Consider the following 23,623-nt stretch of genomic DNA (forward strand, 5'->3'; position numbering starts at 1 on the left):
CCTTCCTTCTCCCTCCTTCAACCTCTTCCCAATCATGACCCCTATTCATAAGTCACAACCCTTTCCTTCCCCTCCCCTTTCGTAAGCCACACCACTTTAATGAAAGTACTCCAGTTGTAGAGCCTCTAAGCCAATTTTGTTATACATATTTGTCTCTGGCAATCATAGCTTTCCATTTTAGTGTCATAAAAAAGAAAAAGCAATTCAGTATCTCAATCCCTTTTTAATCTTCGAAGTCAGCGCACATGTTTGGCTCTCCCAATAACTCACTGCCATAAAACGAAACGGCCAATCCGTTTCTCAACTTCTCCTCACTCTCCCCTCTCTCATCCCTAACCCCACCCCGTGCCTGACATGAAATTTGTGCAAATCGTGACGTCATAATCAGCGACGATGCACTTTTCTAAAAAGGAGTGGGTAAAAGATCGACGAACCTACAAATATCTGAGTAATATTTACATATACAAAGACATCTACATCTACATGAAGAATCTGGAAATCACACTTAAGTGCCTGGCAGTGTGTTCATGAGACCACCTACACAATAATTCTCTATTATTCCACTCTCGAACAGCGAGCGGAGAAATCGAACACTTATGTCTTTTCCGTGCGATCTCTGATTTCCCTTCGCATTAGCTTCAAGTTCCCTACTGTGATGGCGTCTCCCAACATGAGTGATGCTTCGAACCGCGCCCTGGCGACCGGTGTAGACATGTCTGGAGACGATCCAGATTGTCATGGGATATCAACCTGAATGTTGCCCGCCGCAGTGCCAGACAACCAGGAATGACAGTTCGGGGTAACATTTCGTTTCTATTAGTACCGCTTTGGTTGTCATCCGTGGCATCCTTACGGCACAGCAGCACGTCGACGATATTCTTCGCCCGGTTTGCTTGCCCTTCATGCTAAGCCATCCTGTGCTAACATTTCAACAAGATAATGCCCGTCCGGACACGGCGAGATTTCCTACTGCTTGTCTTCATGCTTTTCATACCGGATTCTCTCCCAATTGAGAACGTCTGGAGCATTATGGGCATCACCCTCCAAGCAGCTCGTCTCAGGATTTTGACGATCTAACGCGCCAAATGGACAAAATTTCGCATTATATCTCTCATGAGGAGATTCATCATCTCTATCAAACAATACCATACCGAATTACAGCCCTTTTTTCGTCGTCTTTGTGTAACAAACTTTATTCGGAGTTTTTGTCACCTGAAATGTGAAAAATTACACCACTAAAAATATAAAGTTGTGAATCCGCAATCCTGGACAAGCAACGATCACAAGATAAGTATACTCACAGGAGTTGAAGCATTGGGAATCTACGTTATTACCGTGGGCTCGCAGCAATGCCATTTCAAATAAACTACATATAAATAGACCTCAGTGTCAAGCGATGAGTTCTGTAGACAAGTTGAGTTTATATCAGGGATGAATATTGTACTTCGGAACTCTTTTCAGACTTTCGTCCCATCTAGCCGTGTAATACGAGTTAAATTTGTTTTATTATTCCACCTTTAAATGATATCATTCACGTTTTGTGCGTTGACGTGTTTTTATGAGCTTTCAACAGTTACTCTTGATGTGTGAAAAAAAAGTTTCATGTTACAGCATGGTTATGTACCTAAGAACAAATATTATATTGAAATTTCAAAGTGTTGTAATTCAGAAAATCTTATTAATACTGTGTTCAATAGTCTGACGGAGAATCTATCGGCCAGATAACTGAACCACAGTCCTCTTGAGTACCAGAGAAGTGCATTAACCACCACGCCACTATGCTTGATTTTATACTTGTGGATCTACAAGTTAGGTGAACTGTTAGTTAAGTCAGGAGAAATAAGGGCGTACCGCCTGCAGCTGGACAATATCTTGTGACTGTCTGTTTCATATCGTGACAGGGATCTGTTCTTCTCCTCAGACAGTTGCCATCCTCAATAACATTACAAATTAGAGAAATGTGTTGACTGAATTCATCAGTTTGGTAAATCCTCTTCTTCTTTTTCTTCTTCTTCTTATTTATTACTATTATTATTGACGTAATAACGTCTAATCGCTCGTCGGTTGAACTTTCTTGTGCGACAAAATTCCGTTAGATTTGAATCGCCAATACCTAAGAGACCAATAAGTCCTTCACATGTCTGTGTTTGTTTATCGTTCAGTATTTGTTTTACCTGTCACGTGTGCGTGTGATTTTTACGAAGTAGCTTCATGTAAAGTTATCAGTCGGTGTAGCGTGGAAACGCGTTTAGCTGTGGCATTAATTCGGGTGTCAGAATATAAGCGAAAAGCTCGAAAATGTGCACGCAATTATAGGAAACGCAAGTCAGAGGAAAGCTCGCGGAGAACGTAATTCCAAATGACAGAAAAGTCCAAAGCTTAGGGAATCACTGGACTCGCATTCGGGAGGACGACGGTTCAATCCCGTCTCCAGCCATCCTGATTTATGTTTTCCGTTATTTCCCTAAATCGTTTCAGGCAAATGCCGGGATGGTTCCTTTGAAAGGGCACGGCCGATTTCCTTCCCAATCCTTCCCTAACCCGATCTTCCGCTCCGTCTCTAATCGACGGGACGTTAAACACTAACCACCAGCACCAGCTTAGGGAATGTGAGATCTACGGCAGCGTCGAAATTGAAACGAAAAAATGGTTATTACGCAGCTGGCCCGTAGGGATACAGCGACCAGTGACAGTCCAAACTTGTGGTTCATCTATTCTCTAACCACCAATAAACCCCCGATTCTCTAAACAATAGAATTCCCATGTAGAAAAGAGATTGAAACTTCACTGTACTTCAAAAATGAGTTAGTGAGATCAATATTCGATGTTAGGAATGTAAGTGAGACGCTACGTGCTCTCATTATCAAACAATGAAACTAAACTCCACCCGAACAGACCATGAAGGCCCAACGGTACAGTCCGGCCGCCGTATCATCCTGAGCCCACAGGCGTCACTGGATTCGGATAAGGAGTCGCATGTGGTCCGCACACCACTCACCCGTCCGTATGGCAGTTTACGAGACCGGAGCCGCTACTTCTCAGTTAAGTACTGTAGCCCCTCAGTTTGCCTCACAAGGGCTGAGTGCACCCCGCTTGCCAACAGCTCTCGGCAGACGGGATGGTCATCGATCGAAGTGCTAGCCCAGCCCGACAGCGCTTAACTTCGGCGATCTGACGGGAACAGGTGTTACCAGTAGGGCATAGCCGTTCGCCATTACCAAACACTGTATGAACATAATCAGTATTATTTATACGTTTCAAGCAAAGGCTAATTTAACCCGCACCTCAGTGTTACCGACGTCATATCTCTTAACTGTAGTACAACGACATAATTTTGCAGGCGCATCCAGTGATGCATCTGGATAGTGTGTGCAAAATATATTTCTAAAAGAATGAGTAGTAAAGAAGTAATAATTGAAACATCGTGCCTGATGATGTTTTTATGCATGAACAACGAAACTGTTGTAAATGATAAACCTTTCGCCTTTAATTGTTTATTAAAGGTTTCAGAGAGAAAAAGTTTCGTAAATGATTGAAATTACGTGTGAAGTTTGGTGGAAGTCGCTAAATGCTCTCATTCTCAAATAGTGGACTGATACAATCAGCTGTGGCCGAGCGGTTCTAGGCGCTACAATCAGGAACCACGCTGCTGCTAGGGTCGCAGATTGGAATCCTGCCTCGGGCATGGATGTGTGTGATGCCCTTAGGTTAGTTAGGTTTAAGTAGTTCTAAGTTCTAGGGGACTGATGACCTCAGATGTTAAGTCCCATAGTGCTTAGAGCCATTTGAACCATTTGATATAATCAGAGTATTTGCGTGCCGTGACCTACAGAGTCTGAAGATATGTAGATAGTTTCTAACTGTGATACTTGTCTGTGTCTTTAACATAAAGTTATAGCTCTTCATGAATAGATCATGGCAGCATTATAATTTTTAAATTTGGTCAGCAGTCATATGAAGTACCGAAAATCTAATTTTAGTTGGCCCTTGAATCCATTAAATAGGCAACCTGCAACTGGTATTGGGTGATTTTGCACCGGGTCAATCGTTTAGCAATATAGATTATACAGTACCAACTCTGCATATTAATACGACGCTTGTTGTGAAAAAAAATGGTTCAATGGCTCTGAGCACTATGGGACTTAACAGCTTCGGTCATCAGTCCCCTAGAACTTAGAACTACTTAAACCTAACTAACCTAAGGACACCACACACATCCATGCCCGAGGCAGGATTCGAACCTGCGACCGTAGCAGTCGCACGGTTCCGGACTGCGTGCCTAGAACCGTGAGACCACCGTGGCCGGCGCTTGTTGTGACTTTATACCTATGTTTTCATGAAAAAACTCCACACACAGAATTTATTATTATTATTATTATTATTATTATTATTATTATTATTATTATTATTTTATTATTATTATTATTATTACTATTTATCATGTGTGGTACTCCCGTCATAGAGATATGTCGACTTGACACTCTTCATTTTCTTCTGCCGTATCTCCCTTTCTTAATCTGTCCTCCACGTTTTGCTACATCTGTCATTTTGTGCCTTTCTCTTCCTCCCTCTCCTCGCTATAATCTTTCGATCGACAACTCTCCGTTGCGGGTAATATAAGATCCCAACAAGAAGTTTTATTTGTTCTTATCATGTGTAGTGACCTTTCTTCGTCTATTTAATTAAGCATTTCTTCCTTCGCTTTTCTATTAGTCTTCTTTAAGCACTTTTATCAACAACCATATTTCAGAAAATGTCTAGTTGGGCTATGTGATCAAAATTTTGTGGACAGCCCTGCGTACAGTGGACCAGTAGGTGTCACGAGAAGTGGACACGTCTGTGTGTAAGGAGGTGGGAAGTGTTGTGTTGTCAGCAGAGAAGCAGTAGTAGTAAAGTGTGTAGAGCAGATCTCAATGTCTCGAACGTGGACTAGTCATGGGATATCACCTGAGAAACAGACCTATCAGCGATATTTCACCACTTCTAAAGGCTCTCACATCGATTGTTGTTGATATGATTTTGAAGTGTGAAAGTGAAGGAAGAACAACTGCTAAACCGAGACCTAGAAGACTTCAAGGGCCGCGCGAGCTAGCCGCGTGGTTTGAAGTGCCATGTCACGGATTGTACGGCCCCTTCCCGCCGGAGGTTCGAGTCCTCCCTCCGGCATGGCTCTGTGTGTTGTCCTTAGCGTAATTTAGTTTAAGTAGCGTGTAAGTCTGGGAACAGCTGACCTCAGCAGTTTGGCCCCTTAGGAATTCACACACATTTGAATATTTGAACTTCAAGGTATGACGCACAGGAATCCCCGAGTATAGCCGCGGGTGGTTGTAAAAACCGCATGTAATCAGCGGAAGGAATCACTCGTGAGTTCCAAAGTAACACCAGCAGTCCAGCTAGCACAATGACTGTACGCATGGAGTTAAAACGAACAGGGTAAAAAGATCGGGCAGCTCATCACAGGCCGCAAGTTTCCGTAATTTGAAGTGGTACAAAGAGCGGCGCCATTGAACGATGGATGACTAGATGACTGATGGAGTGATTTGGAGTGAAGAATCACCGATCTGTTTGAATTTTACGAATCCTCGGAGAACTTTTTCTGCCATCATTTGTAGGTGTACTGTGTGTATTGAACCGGGGAGCTAGAAACGACGGAGAGGCTTCGTCCCGCCGTAGTCCTCAGTGGTTCAAGTGGTTCACAACCCCACAACAGGCGACAGCAGTCCACCCACCCCACCACCACCCCAATTGTGTGGTTCGGCCCTCAATAGAACCTCTCCCCCCTCCCCCTCCCCCCCCCCCCCCCCCCCAGGGACGTGTGTAACCGCAAATGTTTGTGTGGTAGAGTAATTACGATATACGCGTACGTGGAGATGGTGTTTGTGCAGCTGTACAGGTGGAAAACCGCCTTAAAAACCATCTACAGGCTGGCCGGCACACCGGACCTCGACATTAATCCGCCGGGCCGATTGTTGCCAGGGGCTGGCACGCTTTCCCGCTCGGGAAGCAGGGCGCTAGGCCGCATGGCTAGTCGGGCGAGCGCCCTCATCTGTAGTACCAACAGTAAAGTACAGAGGAGGTGGTGTTATGGTGTGGGGGTGTTTTCCTTGGTTAGGGTCTGGTTTCCTCATTGCGGCTAAAAGGACGCTAGATATGGAAGGATATGGACACATTTTACACCATCGTGTACTGCATGCAGCTGACGAACTGTTCGGAGACGATAATTGATTGTATCGGCATGACAGTGCACCTGGTCATGAAGCAGCGTCCGTGAGACAATGGTTTGTGGACAATCGCATTACTGAAATGGACTGGCATGCCCCAAGTCCCAACCTGAACCCAAAGGGATGAGTTAAAACACCGACTTAGCTCTACACCCCAGCGTTCAACATCTGTATCTTCTTCGGTTCCGCTCCTGAGGAATAGTGGGATGCCAATCCTCCACAGACATTCGGACACCTTCTTGAAAGTGTCTCCCGCGGACTTCAAACCGTCATACAGCGAGGATTGAACGCAACTGGTGCTGTGTGCTGTTGATCTCATAGCGTATTTTTCTTCTTTAATTTGGCTGTTCTTGATTCACTGCTCTATAATACCACATCCTGCATAAGACTGTTTGTGAATCTCTTTCTTCGTTCTACTGAAATTTTTTTTGTTGTCAACAAACCCTTTGCCTTTGTGAAGCTATTTTACTGATAAATATCCAATTTTTTTAATTCTATAAGGCTTCTGTTTTTCCTCACCAAAGTCCTTAACTTTCTAAAAAAATTTAACTTGTTCCAGGGGCTGTCGTTTTAATGATACTTGATGGAACTTTCGTGTTTGCTGAATGTTATTACTCTTGTTATGAACATCTTCTGATTCTGTCGACACCGCTTCGTCACCTGCATACTTTACCGGTTTCACCCGTTTCCTTTCTATTTTTACACTTGTTTTTTTATGGTTCCGTATCTTAATCAGTAAAAATGAATCCTTATAGGATCACTTTGTTTTCCGTCTATCTGTATGTCTGTCCGCTGTTAAGGCCCCTTTTTCTCAAGAACAGTTAGACGTATCACTTTGGAATTTATATCACATACAAAAGCCTTCGGTCCCTTGGCGATGTAAAAAATTTAAACTTCCAAATAAATCCTGTCAAAAGATAGGGACATTCATCTCACATATTTTTAATCGCAGCAAACTGACTCATCAGAACATGATCTAGAATCACGAAATTTGGAGGGAAGCAAGTTTTATATTGCAAGTAAAGTAAACAATCAGAAAATTGTTAATTTTTAATCATATAATTACAACAGCTGAGGCAAAATTACATAAAATGATGTTGGTTATATAATTACTATATCAAATGCGAAATTATGCAAAAAAGGAAATTAAAACCTTAAATCAAAACATTCTCGAAAGTTTTCGAATTCCTGTGACCAATGTCTTACTGGTATCGATATCTACAACAAGCAAAATCGTTGAGAGTGTCGATTTGCAGGTTGGATAAGCTATCTATATATGTGGGCAGAAACAGTCTGAAAAGCTTGCATCAGTGTTGCTGAGCAAGTTGTGCTGAGAAATAATTGTTAAGAAAAAAATTCGATACGTTGCGCTGTTTCCGATTTAACCAGAATTCAAGTTATCAAATAAAGTCGCGCTCGAAAATTCAAGCAACCTGTCAATATAATTAGTGTCAGTTGCTGTTATAGCGTACATGACAGCGCAATAATCTGTTCACCTGTTGGCTCAGGTTCGATCTTTACTATTGTCCCAGGTCCAGTTTTTGTATCGCGCTCTTGTTAGGTTTTAGAAAAACAAGCGAACACGTTTGGAAACAACGTTTCTGGCAGGCTGCTTGAATGTGTGCCCTCAACGACCTGACTGGCTAACTTCAATGCTAATGAAATCGTAAACAGCACAACATATCATCTTATTTTCGTAATAATTATTTCTGAGCGCATCCTGCCCTGCAGGTCCTTACATGCTTTTCAGCCTGTTTCTGATCATCCTGTATATATAATTAAGTTTCCACGAAACCTTCAGAGCGCAGGGCCTACCATCACTTGCCCAACCTTTTAATAATGTAATTGTCTCTTTACCAGAATAAATACTGAAAGGCATCGGTGCAAACAACACCCTTGTCTGAAACTTACTACAGTGCTCTTGTCAGTTCTTTACTTATCCCCAAATGTTATAGTCTTCTTTGATCACGTGTATAATCCCTTGAACAATATTATATCCTTACCGTCTAGTCCAAAACCTATGAAACTTATGTTCATTAGCAAAATCACATCACTAGATTCAAGATCAGGTACATTATAGGGGACCGCCAACTTTGTCTGAGCCACAGAAATGCACAACACGTCTACGAACTATATTCGTAGCGAGACATGTGGCAGTAAAAGCACGCTAGGCAAACAACTGCTCATCCCAGGAGACATTACGCTAACATTGCTTCTAGCTTTGATTATGGTCTCAGTTCGGCGATTATCAGAGTCCACTAGTCTCTTTAGGTATGCCACGTCCACTGAAGCTACCCGCTCATAATTAACCCCACAGAACTACCAAATTGCGGGGATGATGATTGCTTCGTTTCATTCACTGTTAAAAAGAGCTTCAGACGTCTTCTATGGGATTAAGATCGGCTGATTTAGCGGGCCGGTGGAAGTTCAATGGGGGGACCGAGTGTTTTTCAAATCACTGATTTAAGCGTTCAGGCCCGTAAACACAGATTTTGTCATTCTGGAGAACGGGAAGGTCTCCAGCAAACTCATCGTGAAGAAGAAAGGGCATCATTAAGTCACCTAGAATGTTGAAATAAACACCCTGGTTGATGTTCACAGTAACTAAAATGACTACGTCCTTGTAAAGGTTACCAAAAACAGCCTCAAAACTTTATAGAGCCACCTCTTGCTTGAAATATACCCTCCAGACACGATGTCTCAAATGGCTCAGTGTGCCTTCAACGGAATCGTCCGTATTGATAAACCAAAAAAATCGGTCAACTTCATTCACGGTGTGGTAATGGCGATGTTCAAAAGTGACAGATCATTTGAGCAATCTTGACATGTCTCCTCATCGGTCCATCTCACTGTGCTGATTCCATACAAACGACAGGCACATATACACCACTTGGGTTCCCTGACTTCCCTCAGCGGTGAAGTTTCACACAACCGCCTGTCACCAGTTCTACAGCATGTACAGCGCTCCAAAGCGAACGGTATACTCTTTTATGAGCGTGGCTAATAATTTGTTCGGTGATCCTATACACTAAACTAAACTCCGTCCGAACAGGCCTCGGAAGACCAAACGGTACTGGCCGGCCGCCGTGTCATCCTCAGTCATTGGCGCCACTGGGTGCGGATATGGAGGGGCATGTGGTCAGTAAGCCGCACTCCCAACCTTGTCAGGTTTCATGATCAGAGCCGCCACTTCTCAGTCAAGTACCTCCACAATTTGCCTCACAAGGGCTGAGTGCACCCCGCTTGTTGAGGACTGGTAACGGACACCAATACCGTAAAGTTTAGCATAGGAACCCAGGTTCAGAAGCGTGACGTTACCCCCGCTACACGCAAAATACCACAACACACTTGGCTCTCCGACTCCAGTTGCTTGTCGTCGTGACGAACAGTGACGTCAACACAGATAATGCTACCTCCGTACGATGTCACGGTACACACGATCAGCAAGCCCGCTTCTCCACCATCCACGCCGACGCCATAACTCGTGCCTCGGATGCCACGGGGGTCTCGTAAATCTCGGATGTCATGTTGTTCCCAAAGGTAGTAGTGAGCGTGAGACATCCGGTGATCGGCAAATGACGTACGTAACACTCTAGTCAATAGAGATCAGAAGTGGTCTCCGTATACTCGCTTTAAAGTCGCCAGCGAGTGCTGTGACGTCACCTCCAAACTCGTCGCCCATGTACTCTGCTGGGTGAGTCTCCGACGCGCTAAACTCGTCACCCGAGCCTGTTGTGGGGTACACGTGGACTCGACTCCCTCAGAAAGATGAACGAGTACACGAATTCGCAATTATAACTGCGGCCTCGCCGCATTCCCTCTTCATGTGCAACTGTTTTGAAAGAAATTTTCACCATTCAACTGTAAATTACTTTTCATTTATCTCGCGCAATCATGAGTTCGGCTTTATAGCGGTACTCGGTTGCAAGTTGAAATGTCACAAAGTCATGGCTAAGTCATAGAAGAAAGTTACATGCTGATACAGCAACTGATCGGCTAACAGTGAACATTCTTCTGTTTATAAATATATTTATATGGATAAAATTTTTCCGAAGACTTCTGTGAATTTATTTTAATATCCATTCAGAGGACTTCGAACGATTACGTAGGCATGTACACCAAACAGTTACCCAGTGTGGAACGACAGCAGCAGAGGACATGACAAGAGGATAAAGTGCAGTGTCTAAATGACGACTGATTACTAAAATAAAATAAGCTATTAGTCCATATCGTGACAAATTCGAAAAGCAGTAACAGCACGCTCAGAAAAAATTCTGCAGACTAGGATCATTAATAACACCGCTATGTCCTCTAACAATTCCTATAGTAAACTAATCATTACCATGAGAAAAAGTATCATTAAAAACCGAACTAAAATTAGATTTACACCCTACAAAAACTGCAGTACCATGAAGCATAGTATGGGCAACAACAGATTTAACAGATATTTTATTCTTCTTATCAGCAGCAGTACTAGTCAGCTCTATATTATCTATAGACTTACTTACCGTATTCCTTGAACGACGACGAAACCTTCTACGTAGCTTTTTGTTGCAGGAATATAACAGTAAGTCGCCCTATGCAAGTTTTCGTTTCACATAGTACATATGTTTTCCCATGGTGCAGGAGGAATAAACGAGAGTACAGACATTTATTTATTTATTTATTTATTTATTTTTACACTGGTCGATATTTCTAAGCTTTTCGTCTGAAGTGTGGACTACAGCGAGAAATGTATTCCAGAAATCACTCTTCCTCTAATGGAACACATTTGTAAGTGTGTACTTTACATCAGTAACTTCGTCTTACACCCTCCACAGTCTTACATAACACAGCTTCGTTACAAGCCGGTCATTTCGCCATGTCAGTTGTACTCGTTCTTTACAGCAGCAAGGTCGTGTATACATCTCCGTACTAACAATAAGTCACGGCCAGCATTACAGCCCTGCATGCTACAGTGAGGAAGAACGGGTAGACGAGTATTACAGCCCTAGAGAGAACGGGTAGACGAGTATCAAGCGACCGCAGCGCTACAGTTCTCGGAGTTGAGATACATGGGGAACTACAGAGATAACAATAGAAGCCCATTGCTACTGACGTAACAGCGCCCCCTTGGATGGTGAAGTGAGCAACCCACAGCATGAGACTCGTACTCGCTCCATTTCTGATCTCTACTAGTCAGTGGCGCCGAAAATGCGGTAGATTTGAACTTGTGTTGCTGTATTTTGTGTGTAGCGCGAAAACGGTGTATTTACGGACACGAGATCCTATGCTAAACTAAACCGTCTTGTTCCCAGTACATGTCCTCAACATCTGCAAAGTTACACCCTGCAAACTATGAACATCACTGGACACCACACAACTCTTTTGATGAATGAACTGATTTTCATCCCATGGTGCACAGATTCCGCGTTTAAAACATTATTCTCATCGAGGCATCCTGCAGGTTTGATTAAGGAAAACTTTTAAAGACATTTATTTGTAAGGCATCTGAATAGAAGCTAGCAAAATAAAGATACAGGTAAATGTGGCCATTATTAATGGAGACAAAAAATTGTGTTTACTTTATTGACTACAAATACTTTCGTTTTAAACTTACAGCCAATGACTTCTTGAATCTCTACTCTTGTTAACTGGATTGTCTCTGTGGTCGTTATACAGGCCGTGTGCCAGAAGTGTGGCTTCGAGACGTTCACCGCTCACAAGGAGCCCATTTCACTCTGCAAGATTTGCTCTGAGACACGAGAAATGTGGAAGAAGTCGGGCGCCTGGTTCTTCAAGGTACGTAATAAGTAGCATCCTTCTTGCATCTTAAATTTCTTGTGCAGAATAAATATCAACATGTGATTCATCAGCAGTGGAAACTACAAAGCAGCGTCTTGTAAATGAGTTATTCTACTGTGATGATACAACATAACTGTATCTCTCTACTTTTACTTAATTTCATTTCCTTACTAATTTTCTTCCGCTACTCAACTAAAATTCTTTGGCAAAATGGTATTCACAACGCATGAATAAGATTCATGCATATACATAACAATCGATAAGTTCATAAGACAGGCGTTGTAATAAATAATGCAACACTTTTTTCTGAAAGGAAGTTGGTTTTATTCACGATTCCAATACGCTATATTATTCCCCACTCATGTGAACATAACTCCGTTCAGAGCGACAGCCTTACGCATCCTTGCTGAGAGGGCCTTTATGGTTTCATGGTAGCACTCTAGTGATCGACATCCGAGTTAACGTCTTGCAGCACAATAACCTCCCCACCATCCACGCATTGTTTCGTAACGCCTCATAACGCGCACATATGCTCTTCGTTGCTCTTTATGGTATTCAAATGTTCAAATGTGTGTGAATTCCTAAGGGACCATACTTATGAGGTCATCGGTCTCTAGACTTACGCACTAATTAAACTAACTTGTGCAAAGAACAACACACACACCCATGCCCCAGGGCGGACTCCAACCTCCGGCAGGAGTAGCCGCGCAATCCGTGCCATGGCGCCTCTAACCGTGCCATTCTCTTAGGGGGGAAGAACCCAGTAGCCACAATATTTTGAATCTCCCATCCTACTGACGAGTGTGTCAACGCTACCAACAAAGACGTCCAGTTGAGCAGCGAGGTGTTTCATTGTGATCCGTCAGTCACCTCGGATGAGTGTCACCACCTTCCAGCGTTGCAGGAGTCACAGCTGCGCTCGGGCGGCCGGCATGGGGAGATCGGACAGTTTCGCGTGATCTTGTTGCTATGAAAACAGACCCCTTGCCCAACGACTCACCGTGCTTTTGTTCACTGGCAGGTTTCTGTAGACATTCTGCAGTCGCCTAGGAATATCTGCGATGCTCTTGTTTTCCTCCAAAAGAAACGCAGTAAGAGCTGTCTGCTTGGAATGTATCTACGTTACGAACGCCATTTTCAACGCTACATATACCGCCGCAACGTATTGGAATTTGATGAAACCATACGGTCGAAGTAGTATTCCACGGTGTCCCACAGTAAATTCACATTTTTTCAAACGAAACTGGTCGGGAGAAAGAAAATGTGTTGCCCTACTTATTGAACGCCCGTTTTATTTTATAAATTATTGTAATTTCTTGTAACTAAAACTGTTATGCCACTAGCCGTTAATTAATTTAATTTTGGTTCCACAGCTATCTACAGAGTGTCGTGCCTCCACTGAATTACAACTTAATTTTTAACTCTTGTGCTCCAGCAAAACCCAGTAAATTAATGAATTCTCCACTTAATTTCGCCTGTGCGTTTGCTCCTAAATATATTCTTTTTTCGTACGAAAGAGAAGGAAGTCTTTCCACTGTGTTTTGTTTTTGTAATGTACAGCTAATCGTTTATTTTTTTCACTTTTACTGTCGATTTTTTTCAATGCCCACACATAAGCAAAGAAGTCCTTTCTACCGTGTGACGTAAGAAGACGGCAAGTGATGCTGCAATCTCTGCCTTTCCCGATTTTCCTAAGCTGGCATGACGCATGTACCATAATCGCCGATTTTCAGTCATATTTTATCGCAACGCCTACTATATAAATGTAGGGGCACGGTTCTGTAGTAAATAGAAAAGACACATAAAGCCATATGAGCTGCGCCTATCCAAAAGTGTTATTAAGTAATGAATCATTCCTCACCGTAATTCTGTAAAACACCATATTCTTCCGTCATTTATAGCTCACACATCAGATTTGCAACGCTCATAAATCACTTGCATAATCTCAACAGTTGCATTCACTTGGAATCAGACATTCTTCGTTCCACATTCATACTTCTTTTTCACTGTTGGTTCTTGAGTTTTTCATACCCTGACTTGTTCATACCCTCACTTTCATACATCCGATGCCCAGAAAAATACTCCAATAGTTTCTCTAGCTACTGTTATTCAGTTATACAGGGTGAGTCAGGAGGAAAGGTACATGCTTTGAGACGCGATAGTATTCGTGATTCTGAACAAAAAACTTCGTATGGACAGTGATCTATTGCGAATGGTTTCCGAGATAGAACACGTTTAATATCACTTTTGTATGTTTTTCTTTAATAACTCGAAACCACATACTCCATGTAACACGTGTTTCAGTACACAATTAAAGTAAATTAAATTTTCATTAAAAAAGATCCAATTTATTTTTTGTCTAGGACTAACAGTTTGCGCGAAGAGATCTCGAAAATATTGGAAACCTCGAGTGACGCACATGTGCTGTAGCTTAAGTACTTTTTGTAGGCCAATTTGAGGTAGTTTTCTGACTTGGTAGACCACAAGCGTCCTGTATCAAAATGTTCGTCGCAACTTCCTATATACTACTGTGGTACGTTGTAAACAATGACTATGAATAATACAGAAAATAAACAGAAATGTACGTTAAAAGTGTTTTATCACGAAAAACATTCGGAATAGGGCATATGCCCACATCAAGTTTTTTGTTCAGAATCACTAATGCTATCCCCTGTCAAAACACGTACCTTTCTTCCTGACTCACCTTGCATGTTCCTCGGAATTGTGCCGCATTAGGATACATTCCCTGAATATTCGAATTCTGAGTCGTAATTATCGGCTTCGAAATTGAAAAAAAAAGCACCCGATGGAATTTCAGCACACCATCTGAGTTGTAGATAGTTCTGGACAACTTTGGTCACGCGCATCATGTGTTCCTTGAAAGCAGTCTTACGTTATGCAGTAAGGCTAGGGGTGACCTCGGTCACGAGATCCACATAGTCACTTGTCTTGTAAACAAATAACGGCGGTACCTGCTCTATGGTCGCCTTAGGTCTTTGTTCGCAGTCAACGCCCTTTTCAGCACGTAGTGCAAACAGGTAGGGACATAGGCAGTACTCTGCTTTTGCCTCAGCGTCCGTGGTACTCCCATCCTCCCCCTTATCAGCGACATCATCATCAGAATCGGAAGCAAAGCGCTTCCGACCTCGACTTGAACACCATATGAGTGGCAGAACTTTATGCTACCGTAATGCCTTCTGAGAAAATGTTGTGTACCTGGTTGACAAGGGAGCAGTAACATTGTATGCGAGAGTAAACTATTGGTGATGCACGATTCCCCACTTCGTGAAAGTTAAAATCATGATCGCGATTAATTAAGGGGAGTCGTACCACCCAAAATGACAAAATTTGACATTTTTACTATTATGCAAATTATGAAAATATGAATGTTTATGGTTAATGTGGTGTCGGTTTTATTGAAATATTCGGTTATTTACTATTTTAAATAAATATTTGAAAATAATCATGCATTGACATTTCCGAGAATTTTGTTTTCCATCATTTAGCATATTTGCATTTTTCATTGGAACTATACAGTCTAGAAGGCTGTGGTTTCTTTTGTTTTGTAGAGAACTGTCCGTTTCATGAGTTGCCTACACTGTTGGTACTTCGCAGTAAACTCTTTTAACTGTACATTTGTTTGTGTTTGACATCAAGTTATCCACTAGCCGCGTTTTAGTTTCTGTGTTTCCTGTGATAGTTTTCGTCATGACTAAACCAAAAGGAGTGTTTCAAAAAATACGAAACATGGGAAACAGGTACGACAGAACAAATATAACAGCAATAAAAAGAGTTGTTAGCGCCGAAGGGGTGATAATTTGGTTGTAAATAGTGACAGTCCTTTTACTCCTCCGAGTGCTTCCAAGAAAAAACTGCTGGGTAATGATGCAAAATACAACGCAGCTTCAGACAGTGAAACAAACTGCAATAGCATTATTAATTTCCATATACTTATTTCAGCTTTGTGTGAAACAGTGTGTTGTAGTATATGTGGAGGAGAAATTGAAATTTCTGAAAAGCTATCTCAACGCAGTGGTCTGGTGTGCACTTTACAAATAATGTGTTTGAACTGTAAAAGCGAAAAGACTTTCAAGACCTCAGATGTAAGTGTAAAGAATGGACTTTTTGACACTAATCTAAGATACTCTATGGAATTAGATGCATAGGGAAAGGCCATTATGCTGGTAAGGTTCTTTGTGGCTTGCTGAACCTCCCTAGTTCCCCTACAAAATCTATCAAATACAACTCCATAGTAAGAAGTAGTGTCAAGGCGTGTGCTATGGACTCAATGACTACAGCAGCACAGCAGGCTGTAGCCGAAAATGGTAGTTCTGACACAGCAATAACATTCGACGGATCCTGGCAAGAAAGAGGTTTAAAGTCAAAGAATTCATGTGCATCTGTTATCAGCATCGACAATGGGAAGATGTTGGATGTTGATGTGTTGACCATGTAGTGTCTGGGTTGTAGGCAAGCAGGCAAGAGTACTGAAAAGCAAACTAAGCATGAAATGAATTGTCAGAGAAACTATGAAGGAACTAGTGGAGGGATGGAAGTTGCTTCTGCAGTGAAAATGTTCCAACGTTCCCAGCATGACCGTGCTGTTCGCTACATGAGTTTTCCGGGGGATGGAGACTCACGATCGTATAAGGCAATGGTGGAGAGTAAACCCTATGGTGATTTGTCAATCACAAAACTAGAGTGCATTAATCATGTGCAAAAGAGGATGGGCACGAGACTACGTAGACTCAAAGAGCAGTTGGGAAGTACCAAGTTATATGATGGACTAAGTATAAGACGTCGGCTGACTGATAAACAAATTGATCGGATTACACGATATCATGGCATGTCAGGAACGCACCATTGTGCTGTCAACCACTGTCAGCCGTGATCTTAAAATCGGTTCCGACGGCTCCACACACAATAACGACAGGAGTAACACCATACTTGCCGACGACGGTCATCTGTGTGGTGCAGAACCTCGATTCATCAGCCATCCATGCTTCTCTGTCACAGCACCATGCAGCCGCTTGTGTTTCGGCGTTAACGGCACATTACGCATGGGACGGTCAGTAACTAGTCTGGATGCTGATAGTCTCTAACCAGTGGTGCTGGATGACAAAGTATGTTTGAGGAAGTCCATTACATGTTCACGTACCGCAAGCAAAAATGTGAAGGCTTTATAGCGTGCTTGTCGCACAGTACGGCAGTCCTCTACAGTAGTGGTCAGACGTAGTGGACAGCAACCTTAACTAGGAGAATGCCTGCCCCTACGTGACGATGCTGTTCAACATCGGACCACTGCCGCATCCGAATGCCCCACAAGAGTGAATGTTGCATGACTTGACCAGTTGGCCAAATGGAGACCCACAATGAGGTGACTTTCAAACTCTGTCAGGTGGTGATAACGCACTCTCAGATGAGTACGTGGCACCTCCAAGTCTTTCACAGTGAACCCCCAAACCCCCAACATATGACGCTGTTCATTCCCCTCACATACTCTACCAGATCCGATAACAACATTAAAAACAAACAACATTAAAGCGGTCTGGTGGCCGTCCTACCAGTCACAGAGAATTGGCGCTCTAATCAGGTACATACCCTCCAGTGGTGTATACGTGTACGAAGTATCATCGATGTGGAACCATGTCTTCTGCGTGCTTTATTTTTTCTCGTTTTCTTTTGCGTCAGTCTCTGTTTATATTAAATTTTGTTGAAATTACTCTACATATTCCTGGATTATGCTTTTATATAACCAATTTTACCCCTGCTCTCAATGCTCTGTGTGTCTTTCTGTCACAGTAATATTTTTCTCAGATAGTAAATGATGCTTGACACAAGTCTGATATTCCTGGCTGACTGATATATGGAAATACGTCACTATCCTTGCACTCCGCCTCACCCCTACATGTGAAAAGCGATTGGGACTGTCACTAATGAACTTAGGAACCCATAAAACAATGGATACTATGCCAGTATAAGCCGTCATCGAATATTTTTGCATGACACGGCTTCTCGCGCTACCTTCCCTATATGTCATAGGGGTATATTAGCCCCACAGCATTTTTATGCAGATATTTATATTATGCAAATAATTATATGTATACATACATGTTTATTATTTGTATACACTGATGAGCCATAACATTATGGCCACCTACTTAAAAGCATGTTGGTCCACCTGTCGGACGTATTTCAGCAGTGATTCTGCTTCGACGAGTACTTGTTAGGTTTCCAGAGATTTGTGGCACCGGAGCCTACGCACGGGTCACACACATCCCGCAATTCACGGGCGGCTGGTATGTGGGCGCGGAGCTCGCACACGATAGCGTCCCAGTTGGGTTTCATCGGATTTGGATAAGTCGAATTTTATGGCCAAAACATCAACGTGAATTCACTGTCATGCTCCTCAAACCATTGCAGCACGATTCTAGCCTTGTGGCACGGACAATTATCCCTCTGGATGATACCACCGCTGTTGAGGAAGACATCGAGCATAAGGGATTACAGGTGGTCCCTAATAACATTCACATAGTCCACAGCTGCCTGTGCTTTCGATTACTACCGCATGTCTCATAGAAGCGCAGGTGAAAGTCCCCCATAACATAACACTGCTCCCACCGGCCTGTGTCCGTGGCGCGCTGCATATCTCGACCATCCACTCGCCTGGATGACGTAACTGGACACGACCATCGAACTGGTTTAACAATAAACGGTATTCATCCGCGACACGATTCCATTGATCCACGGTCCAATCTCGATGATCCAGGGCCCACTGCAGCCATAATTGACGATGTTGTTGGGTTAACATGGGAACACGTAGGGGTCCTCTGCTTCGGAGCACCATATTCAACACTGTGCACTGAACAGCGTGCTCCAAAACAACTGTGCCTGCACCAGCTCTGTACTCTGTCGTCAGATTCGTCACAGATCGCCGCCTATCCAGCTTTCAAGAGCGGGCAACCCTATGTCCTGTGATGACGTATGAACGTCCAACTCCTTGTCGCCTACTCAGGGTTTCAGTGCTCTTCAACGACTTTCCATAGATGTTGACGACAGTAGCACGCGAACAACCGACCAGCTTCGCTGTTTGTGAGATGTTCGCTCCCAGCCACTGGGCCACAACAATATAGCATTTGTCAAAGTCACTTCAGTCGACGAGTTTCCCCATTTGCGCTACTTATCGTTGCTAGAATGATTCCCCATTCGTCTATGCTAGGCTCATATACTTGTCTTTCCGCGTCACGTGCCCTGAGCGTCGCCAGGCAGCATATAACCTTGTGGTGGGCGGTGGTCATAATGTCCTGGCTCAACAGTGTATATGTTACCGGCAGACAGTGAAATCGGCCATCTGATTGAACATCTAGGTACGATAAAGAGTACCAAAATCCATGAGGTAGGGTACGCAATGCATCTTATTTAATATTTTGTCCAGGCCATTAAGAGAACGTCGGTTACCTTAAATGCAAAGTATGGAAGAAAGATAATTCGGATATTTTCACACCTAAAAGATCCACATCATTGTTGTAACAGTTTCAGTCCAGTTCGTTTGGAGCTCAGTTGTGTCCCAGCTTCACTTTCGCTAAAATGGAGACTGCACATGATGACTGTGAAAATTTTATGACTGACGATTCGGTAGTTGCAATAAAAGAACGATTTTATAGAGAGTTGCAGACAACGAGAGGAGTAGTTCTTTAAGAGCAGTGTTTTCCTAACAGGCGATCGCTGTAACGAAAAGATGAGTGGCGTAAATACGTCCAAGTTTGTGAAGAAGAAGCAGCTTCGTCCTTATTGATTAATGAAGAAGTACAGCTTAATGAACGTCCAGAGAACACTGGTACAACTGCTGAATTTTACGTACCAGGTAATGAGTTGTTTCTCATACTCTGAGACCCATTCATCTATTGTCCATGACAGGCGATACAGGATAACAAAGGAGTTGTCTACTAGATACTCTTCTTCTATCGCTTGCGCCATTATCCCGCGGTTGCGCAGGGTCGACGTGGTTAGAAACGTATTTGGCAATGTTAATCTTAGAGGGTGATCGGATGCCATTCCTGCCACCGCCCCATACCCCCCAGGATGGAATAAGTGTACCCCAGCTGTCTGTATCTAATGTAATCCATGGAACAGTGCGAACGTTTTAAGATGCCTGCACATCGTGTAACTGAAGCGGGACGTTGGGACCAGCCCGGTATTCACCTAGGGGATGTGTAAAACCGCCTGAAAACCACATCCAGGGTGGTCGGCACACCGGCCTTCGTCGTCTGTCTGCCGGGCGGATTCGATCCGGGACCGGCGCGCCTACCGTAGTCCAGGAAGCAGCGCATTAGCGCTCTTGGCTAACTTGGCGGGTTGTCTACTACATACTGTATGGTAATATAACTCATCACAACATAGAGCTTTTCATAAACATCTGTGGACACGTTATTCCGCTGTAATTTTATACTTTGCCTGTGTGTATTACGCATTTGTTAAAATACTTAGGGGTTGTATAGACTTCTGGGAAAATTATGAAATTAAAAACTTTCCCAAAAAGTTCTAGACATTCTGTATATTGCCTAAGCATTCTATAAAATACATTAATTTGACACTTTGCCGGTAACATGCATACAAAGTTTGGTTTAAGTTGATTCCGACGTTCCTGAGAAATTCTTCTGCGCCATCCGCTTTTCATCGACAACTATACGGGAAATAAGTGTATCTCACCCCTCTAGAGTATTTCTCGTCAGATTATGTACAAAGTTTAGTCAGAATCTGTCCAGTGGCTTCTGAGAAGATGTGGAACAACATACATACATACATAAAGATAATAGATAAATTAGGAGTTAAACGGGTGATGATGATGGTTATGATGATTGTATTCTAATAGTTAGGGTATTATTTTCGAGTAATTTTTTCCATTGGATCGTTCGAAAACGCTGCAACCTATGGATGAATACTGCCAGAGTTGACTTATGCCAATTGTAAAAAAATTGCCTGCAATCAGTGTTGCAAATGCCATACTTCTTTATGAGGATGATCACGTCGGCACTAGTATCTTAGAGGTTCTGTAAGTTAAAAAACATTGATAAGTGGTTGTTAGGTGGCCCAGCATTCACCATACCGTTCAGGGTTTGCGCTATCGAACTTTCATGTGGTACTATGAAGAAATACCAGTGCGAACACACACATCAATTCAGAACAAAAGGAAACACAACTTACGCAGTTATTTTCTAGAAACGGAGTGTTATCGGAATGGATGCCGCTGTCTAAGAGAATGGGTGCAGATTTCCACTTATGTTGATTCATAGCTAAAACTGAGGCATACTCATATACTGTACATCATGGTTTTTTTTTGTGCGTTTCTTATTGATCATCACTCGTATATTGATAACTTCAGGCTGCTACATCAATCAGCTACAACAGCTTGATTTCCCTTCACATCAGACTCCTTTCAAAACTCTCCGTTTTGTTGCCTGGCCTTGCGTAGGACGTCTGCATTCTTCCTACTGAAATGGCTTCCTTTATTCCGCCCGTCTGTATTGACGGCACTACTTTTCTCCCTCCCTGACAACTTGCGTATAGCGAGGTGGAGGGGGTGCTAGTGCCCCCATTTCATCCACTCCATAGATCCGAGGAAAACTACACTAACGTTGCGCTTGGATACTAACAGGCAGGAATGTTGCAATAATAAGCTGATAGGTCAATAGATCAGCAAGTTGACACGTCTCCCAAAATTTATATAAATGTAAGACATCTATAGTTAGTTTCTAAAATTACATTACGTGGATTCGTTACCAAATATATAAAACATTGTGCATCATTGGCTCGCACAGATGTTCTTCTTATCTCATTTTCCGTATAAGCATCGTAGACGAAATTGTTGGCTTCTGGATCGGATCACTATTGTTATGCACCGCCAGTCCAAAAAGTTTCCAAAGTTGATTAATAAAAATAAAGAAACTTTAAGGTGGTGATTCAGGTGTTCTGCTTAGTCTGTCCGCACTTGAGTAAAACCCGCAGAACGTTCATAGAATCGTGTGAAAGTGTCAGAACACATCAGCTTTCGTATGGTGGTCAAGTTGCGCGTCACATTGGCTTTTATGTCGGTTATTTAGTCAAAGTGTTGACCGTTCATATGAATTTCTGCACTTTGTCGTTTTCTGGTAGGTCCATTTTGATAACATCAAATCTCATCACACGTGGTGACTTTTTACAGAAATGTTCTGCATTTCAATCAGGTCGCGGCAGATGTCCAACCGTCGTCGTTTTTGTTCGGGAGTCAGGGCAAGCGGGACAAACTTCGCGCACACTTTTTTCTTCTTCAAAACGTTACGGAGACTGTTTTGATCACTTGCTTTAGAGAAGTTGCTCCATTGCGATTTGTGACACTAAAACGCTGACACACTGCGGCCGTCGTGTCCGCTGCTTAACATTGCCTGCTCACAACTAAATCACTGAATGCACATATGTTGTCTACAGTTCTTGGATCAAACGGGCACCGTATTTACTGCGCTCACAACATTTATACGCCGGGAATAAAATAAGTTACGGATCTTTGTGGACTGACAATCTAGTTCACAGAAAGTTAATGGAATAAACCCAATAAATTGTGAGAAACGTGAGGAATAAGACATTTTCAGTGGTAAATATTAGATTACTGCGAACAGCTCTGAACTGCTGCGAAGAACTTCTGACTATAATCAAAGAAATGTGCTTGAAAAATCGTTAAAACACACTGTTTTGAAACTTGACCTTTATTGCTCATATTTCTCATTTACGTTGAAGCCTATTGAAAACGGAACCTTTAAATAGCGTAACACTCGCTGTTAATTGCTTGAGGAATTTTATCCAAACACACATACAACTTTTTTCATTCTATTGTTCAGCTAGAGCAATGTAACTTGACTGAGTAGATCATAGATACCTTGCAGTACATTACCATTCAATAGTTAAGCGTAACAAAGGAGTAGGAGTATTTTATGGAAGATTTTGGAGAATGGGTGGTCAGAAAAGACGGAGACTGCGTTTTAATGAGAGGTGAGTAGACGATATTGCAAAACATGGATGCGCATCTCTGAAATGCACGGAAAATGTGGAGGAGGCCTTCATCATTATTAACGTCCATTTTTCCGGTGGATAACGTTCATGACGGTGAATATGTTACAAAATATGGTCAATATCTGGCATACAGTATGTAACAGCACTTAAGGCGAAACCTTCACGACACGTTCCGCACACATATACTATCTAACAAAAAAAAAAGTGAACGATCCTCAAGACACGGTCAATTAACAATGTAAATACGCAACATCGGCGGGTATGTAAATGATTACAGCTGCAATTCTCTTTGACAGGTAAAGCGACCACCAGGATGCATTAGTGTTGTCTCTGTTTAATCTTTTTATCAGACCTTGTAGGGTATATAATTGGGGGGGGGGGGGGAGGGGGTAGGTCAACAACGTTAGATGTTGAATGACCAATGTGAAGGACACAGAGATGTCGGTTACTCGTCTCAGACAAAGTTATGTGCGCCTGAGAGTATTTGAAAGGTGGTTAGTGGTGGGTCTGGTCGACTCGTGCAATGTCTGGATTGGTGAGGCATTCAGATGTAACAGTAGCCAGATGTTGGGCTG

General features: G+C 42.7%; 1 protein-coding gene across 11 annotated transcripts in view; it reads left to right on the plus strand.

Annotated features, from left to right (window-relative positions):
* The window catches only part of LOC126284608 (rabphilin-3A-like), a 971,947-nt gene that overhangs the window by 765,587 nt on the left and 182,737 nt on the right, over positions 1–23,623 (plus strand). For all 11 annotated transcript variants that reach the window (XM_049983667.1, XM_049983659.1, XM_049983658.1 and 8 more), the window contains exon 7: positions 11,883–12,002. In XM_049983667.1, the coding sequence (XP_049839624.1) occupies positions 11,883–12,002 (120 nt within the window). The remainder of the gene's footprint in view (positions 1–11,882; positions 12,003–23,623) is intronic.

This window comes from Schistocerca gregaria, chromosome 8 (genome assembly GCF_023897955.1).
Source record: "Schistocerca gregaria isolate iqSchGreg1 chromosome 8, iqSchGreg1.2, whole genome shotgun sequence".
NCBI classification, from domain to species: domain Eukaryota; kingdom Metazoa; phylum Arthropoda; class Insecta; order Orthoptera; family Acrididae; genus Schistocerca; species Schistocerca gregaria.